Source organism: Populus alba, chromosome 1, assembly GCF_005239225.2.
Source record: "Populus alba chromosome 1, ASM523922v2, whole genome shotgun sequence".
Classification (NCBI taxonomy): Eukaryota; Viridiplantae; Streptophyta; class Magnoliopsida; order Malpighiales; family Salicaceae; genus Populus; species Populus alba.
This window is the reverse complement of record NC_133284.1, coordinates 33541350-33549795: the sequence shown is the minus strand read 5'-3', so window position 1 is coordinate 33549795 and position 8446 is coordinate 33541350. Positions and strand designations below refer to the sequence as shown.

Genomic DNA, 8446 nt, shown 5'->3' with positions numbered 1-8446 from the left:
GCACGTTTTCCTCCTTCTCCCTCTTCTGGATCTTCGTGAAATTCAACATTTTAACTCACCCCCCAATCTTTAGAGCCTTTTTATCGTTACTGATCCTGCAATGAGTGCAACCATTGGATTTTTATTCTAAATCGTCACGCCTGGTTCGTTTCTGAATGCTCTGTGATTTAGGATGTTGTTCTAGTTCCCACCATCTCCATGTATCTTTTCGCAGTGATTGACATCATCTAGTGGCGGTGCTGGACAACTCAGGAGCACAGCGACGCTGGCACCTTTCTGTACACTGCCCCCTTCTCGGTGGGGTCTTGAACTTTTTCATTAAAGTCTGTCTGTGTATTAAATTAGAGAACCCATTGACCCAAACGCATCGCCATGGAACTAACATGGAGAGAGGTTGAATATGGGTTTGCATCGTTTGAGGCAAAACCTGTGCACGGAGCATCATTACAGCAAGGCACGGGGTAAAAGGTCTCCAAACCCCATGTGATTTCTACCCCTACTTTTGCTTTCTCGTCCTTAGCTGTGCTTTGTTTTATCATCCTGCCTTTTGCAGGCACTGTCTCTTCACTTCTTTACCCCACACAGGTTTTTTAATCCACTTGTTACGTTTACTCCGTGGTCTAGACTCTAGACAGTGCGAAGCTTCCTCAATGTGTGTCTGTTAATTTGGTTGTGTTTTTATAAGAATATTTTTTATTTTCAATATTTTTTTATTTTTAATATTGGAACATTCAAATTATAAAATATTTTAAAAATTATAAAACACGTTGAATGGTAAAAACAAACACCCCCACTTCCCCTCGGGTGGTCAATGGCTTTGCCTTAGCCTAGTTTTGAGTTGATTTAACTTAGTCCCTAAAGTTTAATAAAATTATTAAGCAGCCCTTGAAACCCTGTATGTTTAATTGAAATGTTTAATTTTTTTTTTACAATTCAGTTCTCCACAAGTTCCACTCTATTTCTCAATTTATTATTGTTTCTTAAATATGAAAGAAAGAATGTTTAATAAATAACGTGGGAAAGTTTGATTAGGTAAGAAGGTGAGATTTTGGAACAAAAAATTCACAAATTTAGTCTTGATTCGGCCATTATGCAATTTGGTTCTGCGCAGTGGATAGATAATGCAGAGAGGCTGTGCTGGGCACCAGCGACTGTCAAACGAGAATGATATCTTAGCTTCCACAACGTCCTCACATTTTCTTTCTTTTTCTTTTTTCTTATTTGGTATATATTCCTTTTTTCAGTATTTACGGGTGGAATGACAAATTACCTGATTGATTCAACAACCACGTATGTTTGCTGCGACCTCCTTTTGTTTTATTTAGTAATTAAATCTGGCATCTCCCTCTCCAGGAAAAGAAAAAAGCTAACCAGAAAGCATGGGGAAGCAATCTGTGGCACTTGACTACTAGTTTTAAAACCGTGTTTTTAAATCCCATTAGATTTTCTTCACCGTTGTTCTTATTGGACTTGTTTGTAAATATGGTATGAATATCAAGATTTGAGCCGCGAGCAAGTTCTTTTTCTACTTGTATCTTGAGCGAAAGTAAAAAGAGTAGTGAAAACGACAATTTCAGGCTAAGAACCACCACGAACAGCGATCTCGGCGTAACTCAAAAATACAAGCATTTGTGGGTTCAATGTGCCCGTCGTCATCCCTGGTAACTCTCCCATGTAAGTAGTTTTACCTAACACAGACATTTTCTTAGCTGTCTCCTTTCATGGCCACTGTCAATCCTTATCAACCCATTAATCTACCTCTTATGCATGTCATAATTTTGATGCGTGCTTACTGTTTAATTGGTTAACACAACGATTTAGAAACTTAAACGAGTTTGTTGGCATAGGCTGCTGGCCTATAACCTCAACCTCCCTTCTTGCCTGACAAAAGGAAAGCATGGCGGGTAGCTAGAAATTTGCGTGGTTTAAGTTATCCTTGTGTGTATGTTCACACACAAACGCACACGTGTGCATTTGGGTAAATGAGCTTATTCAATATGGGAATGGGAGATCTGCTACCAATGAGTCAAGATGGTACGAGTTGAAGGCTGGTCTTAATTAATTGTCTAGGAAGTAGGGATCTATTGAGATTGTTGAAGTCTAAGAGACTAGTCATACACATAATTTGAGCAGACACCTCCGTGTTTGTTTATGGGGGAGATGGTATCTAATTATTCCAGGTATCATTCAGCTACCTCATCTTCCTAGCGCTTTCCTAGATGGCTCTGTTGATTCTGAAGTTGACTTGAACTACGAATTCAAAAATCTTAACACCCTGTGCTTCCTAGCTAACATTTTCATGCAATTTGATTGCAAGAAAACCAGTCCTGAAGGAAAATAAAAGAAAAGAAAAGAAAAGAAACCCCCACCATTTCATGTGCAAGGAAGGGTTAGATAACTCAGATCAACTACAGGTTAAGCTTAATTAGCTGGCATATGCATGGAGGCCGTGAATCTTTCAATTAGAAGTCAAAGATGACAGTGTACATTTTTTTATGCCATAGCATATGGGAAATGACCTTCAATCTTCTTGAATAAAATTGATTTGACTTTGAGAATCCCACAGTATGTTTAGTTTAATAGCGGAAATCCCACATACGCACCAGGATTTTAGGAGACGTTCTTAGATTTCTTTACATTTTGAGCACATCAAGATAAAAATGCATGGATAGTAATGTCAAGAGCTGGAAACTTGAATTTGCTGAGGGGAAAAAAAGAATACTACCGAGGCAGTGTCGGCAAAGGAAACCTTGCACCAGATCATGAGCAGTACAAGGAATAGATTGCTCAATATTAATGACAGAGTAGCTGTCCCCAAAAATAGATGAACATTTATTGAGCCTCTGACTCTGTACCCATTCTTCAAGTGAAATTGCTGTTAAGAAAATAGAGAGAGGTCCAAGCTCGTAGTTGCATCTGTTTCTCTTTGTATGTGGACGTACGTGGCTGCATTGCATATGCGAATGTCAGTGAGAGAAGGGAAACACTTGAAAGAGAATGTACATGTGCTTCCACACATTTGTCTGCACATCAATAAAGAGTGTTGGGGTTAATTTTAACAGCCCGATAATCGAAACAGAGAGCAATAAAACCCTGATGCTGGGCTCGAGTTCTTGTTTGTTTTGGTTTTATGTCCACACTCTTGTAAGAATAGATCAACTCCATCTTTCTTGTCTGTTCTTGTTAAAAATAACTCATGAAAAACGTTGCTTGTCGCAATGATATTTATTCCTCACAGTCCTGTTTCAAGTCCGCGATATAGATATCATCCGCGAGTCACAGGCGGGTTTGTGATGCGATTAGGTCCCTGATCTTCAACTGTTTATATCGTCATGCAACGAAGAACATTGTCTACCAGCTTATAATTCTGCAGTAAAATATGGAGAAATTCTCAAGCCAGACCATGCAAGGTGAAATTCTCACGATTTACCTCATCTTGGTGTGTGTGTCCTTCCTTTAATCAAGTCAAGTTTCTATTCTCATCAAAAAATATGTTTTCATAGATATTCAACTCCATCTTTTCCTTCTCGATATTGTAAAGATCCGAGACAAATCAATTGCATGTGTGATATATCAGTGAAAAAACTCTATTCAAATCATTTCTTATGACCGTTGAAAACACTAAAATATCCACGTTTAAAGTTGATGACAACTGCTGATGCCCGGAGGAGCAATATCAACTTTTAGAGGGCACACAGGCGACATGGCACTGCTAGGCCCATGTTATGAAATCAAGAAGGGTTCCACGGACCATGAAGGATGAAAAGCCCACTGAAGGATTAATCGTGCTTAACGGGCCAGCAGTACTATCTCCGAAAGGCCGAAGCTTTACTTCTTTCCCCCTTTAATTTGAGGTTCAGAGGCCCGGTTTCCTCCATTCAAGTTCAAAGACTGAAGTGTTAAATCCAACTCGGAAATTCTTTTTTTTTTTTTTTTTTTTGAAAAAGAAGAACAAAAGAATGGAAAATCTGAAAACTCGAGGAAAATCTAACGGTGATTGGGAGTAACCGGTTATGTTTTATTAGTAATTTTCTGAGATTAGCTTGAAAAAAGAAGAAGATAAATACAAAAAAAAAGGAATGAAATTAATTACTTTTTTTTTTAAATAAGAATATTTACACGTGGGATTTATCTTGCTTGTTTGTATCTATTTTTTAAAAAAAGTGTACTTGAAAAGTAACTAATAGAATATTGCTTGATACCTTTGAAGTTTGAACATCATAAAATTACATGTATTTCAAGAATAATATAAATGATTTACGCTATTACATTCCAGTCGACAATGCATCATGTTATCCAACAAACTACATAACTTGTAGTAACGGGGGGAGTTGATAATTGAAACCTCTAAGCAACTATATCTTATAGATTTAAACTAATTATGTGATTATGTGATTTGTGCTCCATCGTGAGCAGATAATTTTTTATATAAAATTAAAAAATAAATTTAAATTTACTTTTTTTTATTTTTTTTTTTAATATATTTTACTCAAAACATAATTTCAAACACCTATAAAATATCTTAGATAAATTTTTATATGACCTTAAAAAATTATATTTAAAATCAAAATCAACTTAAAATTAAAAATCAACTGAAGCTTAAATATATTTTTATGAATTTTAAATATAAAAAACACATAATATAAACTTTTTTAATTAAATAAAATTATTTAATATAAATATTATTTATATTGAATGGTATTAAATTAGTATTAATAACATATTTTTCTCAATCATTCAAATCCATTTACCTCCTTTTCTTCCTCAAACTTAAAAAATAATAAAAATAAATTTGTATTATAAAAACCCTCTCGCCTTTTACTTTTATCGGTAATCTTGTACTTCCAAACCATGTAGAAGTGAATTGACGACACACAGCATGTTCACCAAATTGACAAGACTAGAAATTAAATTTGTTTAAATCTGCATTTTTATATTTATAACAACGTAATAATGTAGCTAGCCTATTACCCTGTCGTTTAATGGGTGCTAGTGGTCGATGGCAGGATAGGGTAGGATCTTTCAGAGCCGAAGCAGACGCCATTATTCCACAACCTTAACAGAGGCCGGCAGTTGACAGTCCTGCTCGAAACGTTTTTAAAAATACCCATTCAGGAGTTATAGCTAATTTATTTTTATTTTAATACCAATCTTAATACTAATTTATTTTTATTAAAGGATTGTTAAAGGAAAAGGAAGAAGAAGAAGCGGTCTCTGTGATTTTATCTCGAATTTTTTAACTTAATCCTAATTTACTTTTTTTTTTTTTTGGGTACTTTTGTTTCTTATTGTGAAGCACAATTATTTATTATTTATAATTATTTTAAACCAATCATAAAATCTTCGATTTCTACACAACATTCTTTGAAGTTAAAACTCCTTTTACATCATCTACACCCTTAACTCTTACCCTCCTGGTATCTCTCTTCCGAGATTTTCACCTCGTCCAAAAACACCCTCTATTTTATTTTATTTTATTTCGAAACCTTAGGTCGGTGCCGGAGAAGAACCCATTAAGCTGCGAAAGGGCCATTAATCTTAATAGCTCTTTAAATCGATCATGTTTATGTTTGGAATTGATTATCGGTTACTTTTTAATTCAGAAATATATTAATATATTAAAATAATATATTTTTTATTTTTTAAAATTCCTTAGAAGGACCCGTTTTAGAAGCTGTAAGCTATTGCTTATATCGGAAAGGCACATGTAAAGAAGAAAGAAAAGAAAAATAAATGAATAGGCGAATACTAATCAGGGAAATTTAAATGAGTGAAGGAGGTGACTACCAACGATCCCAGATACAAAATAACTCCCCTCCGATGCAAAAGCTTCCCTCAAAAAATCTACCCAAAGAATCCAACCGAATGTATAACATGTAGCTCAGCACAGGCGATTAAACGGCTCATCACCGTGCAGGGGCTAAAATGGAAGCAAAATAATATATGTAGACGACCGCTGCAAATAATAATAATAATAGGAGGAAGACGAAGAACTGAGACAGGGAGATGACATGTCTAGAGCAGCAACCAGAAAGCTGATCCAAGGGCCACGCTCACGACCATCTTCTGCAATGACCACATCTTCTCCGATCCACTCTGCCACGCCACAATTTTGCAACAAATCAAATTAAAACATCAAAACGCAACATTTATATATACAGGCTTGAAAGGCACCTCTAGCAATGCAATGAAGAAAGCGTGGGAAACAACAGTCGCTTATTCAAACCTAATTTAGCAGTTAACTTGGACCCACTTAACTTTAAGGCCCAGATATAAATAATTTGAAGCCCATTAAATGTGACCGAGATCAGGCCTAGGGGCAGTTATCTTGAGCCCAGAGATTTTACGAGACTCGAATTTCTAACCCCCTTAAATAAGGCAATAAGATCAATTTAATTTATGTTTTCGGACGTATGACCCTGCACTAGAGCAGAGGAGGGGTGGTCCTCCCTCCAAGGACAGTGCAGGCAGTCCTTGGGATTCCGTGTCTCGTGCTCCTCGTCCACACAGAGACTTCAGTGACCCTTCAAAAAACTCCTCGTTTCCTTGGCTTAAATTATGGTTTTTATTGCATTTTGTCAGCAATCACGTGAAACCACCCGACTGAGTTATTGCAACGACACTTGCTCATCTAAGTTTTCCCTAAAAAAGGAGAAGATTTACCTTTGATCAAATAGCGTTGATTCCTCCACGTTGTTACAGCAAGGCCGATCAAATCAGGTCAAACACTGACTTTTAAATCAGAACTGTAAACTACTGATTGGTTCACAACTCTTAAGCTTAATCTAGTTATATCCACACCGGACAACAGCCCTAGCAAACAGACGCACAGAACCAAAGCCAGAGACCGTTGAGGCCGCTTCGGGACACAACAAAACACAAACGGTACTCCAGCTTACAACAGCAAACAATACTATATTTTCTCTACATTACGCCGGTTCCTAACTAAATTAACTACTCCGTACTACAAGGACACCAACCAGGTTTTGAAAAAATTAACAACGCGATATTAATTTAAATGCGAGAGATGAGCGAGGTAGATCTGATGTTAAAATCATAGATAAATTAATATGACTGGTCTGTTTTTTTTTTTCTTTTCTTTTTAATAAACGAGTATTCATATTTGTTAAATCCAAACGGGAAAACAAATTTACAGATGAGTATTTCAAAAAAAAAATGAGAACATAAAAGGGGATCAAAGGACTTACCGTATCGGTTCCTACGGGTCCAGGAGAAGAAGCACCCAAACTTGGAGAAGGAGCACCGGTTGGTGGAGCTGGAGGACTCGATGCCAAGGGAGATGGAGCTGGAGCCTTCAGCTTAGACTTGCTGGGAGCTGGAGCTGGAACAAGAGCTGGCGGAGCAGCCAAGGGAGCTGGAGGAGGGGTTGCTGGTGGAGGAGAAGCAGGTGGTGGTGTGGCCGGAGGAGGTGTTGCTGGTGGTGGTGTGGCGGGAGGAGGTGTTGCTGGGGGCGGGGTTGCGGGAGGAGGGGAGGCTGGTGGTGGGGCTGAGACCGGGGGAGGTGTAGCTGGGGGTGGGGATTGGGTGACTGGAGGTGGGGCTGAGACTGGTGGGGGAGTGGAGGTTGCTGGTGGAGGAGAAGTAGTTGGTGTTGTTGCCGTGGGTGGTGCTGGTGTTGCTGTTGGTGATGTTGCTGGTGCTTGACCACTAACACCAGCAATAACAATGCAGATCAAAGAAAGAAAGATCACAGCGTTTCTGCGCACCATTTTTGTCCAGTTCCTAGTCTCTCTCTCCCCGGGCTCTTTTGTGTGTAGAGGCTTGGAGTACTGACCAGTGAGGAAGTTGAGAATTGAAGGGACGATGATAAATAGAGAGTGCTAGGAAGGTTCGGAATTTTGAGAGGGATCAGTGGGCCCCTATTGGGTACCAAACAGATCTGAGGCGTCTGATTACGGAGTTTGATGTGTGGGACCAACAAGCATGTGATTTGGATATGAGATCAAGATGACACGTTGATGGCCAGCTCGGTGGTTTTTTTTTGGGTTGTTGTTTAGTGCCGCCTTGGTTTGTGTTAGTGTTAATGATGATTTTGGGGGCTTTTATTAGCTTGTAGTGGGAAGGGTGAAAGACAGGATGGTAGACTGGGCCTTTAATATATGATTAAAAAAATCTTGATCATCAATAAGTTGGTTTGTTGGAATGATTTTCTTTTGTCCTTAAAACGGTGATGTATTTGTCAATCACTGGTTTTAGAAGGGGAGAGGGCTGGGATGACTCGAATGTGACATAATAATATCCTTTTATTTTAGATTCTCACTTATTAATTAATCTCTGTCATTTCGAATGTGAGAATGACAGGATTAATATCAAAGTTTCGGGTGTTTAAATAAATGATATGATTTTTAAAAAAAATAAATTATTTTATTTTTTTAAATAAAATTTTAAAAAAACGGAGGAAGGACCTTGAGTTTGGACAAAACAA

General features: G+C 37.7%; 1 protein-coding gene across 1 annotated transcript; it reads right to left on the bottom strand.

The window, feature by feature from the left end:
• Positions 1-5721: 5721 nt before the first annotated feature.
• LOC118055466 (uncharacterized) lies at positions 5722-7838 on the bottom strand. Its single transcript, XM_035067385.2, has 2 exons — positions 7209-7838; positions 5722-6096 (listed from the first exon to the last, which is right to left on the bottom strand). The coding sequence occupies exons 1-2, from the start codon at positions 7728-7730 to the stop codon at positions 6016-6018; spliced, it is 603 nt and encodes a 200-aa protein (XP_034923276.1). The 5' UTR covers positions 7731-7838; the 3' UTR covers positions 5722-6015.
• Positions 7839-8446: the final 608 nt, after the last annotated feature.

What these genes read in the sequence shown, in the direction of transcription:
- LOC118055466 (XM_035067385.2), bottom strand. Translation starts at nt 7,730, where the DNA reads ATGGTGCGCAGAAACGCTGTGATCTTTCTTTCTTTGATCTGCATTGTT. An exon ending in GACCCGTAGGAACCGATACG is followed by an intron (nt 6,097 to 7,208) that starts GTAAGTCCTTTG and finishes GTGGCGTGGCAG; the next exon opens with AGTGGATCGGAGAAGATGTG.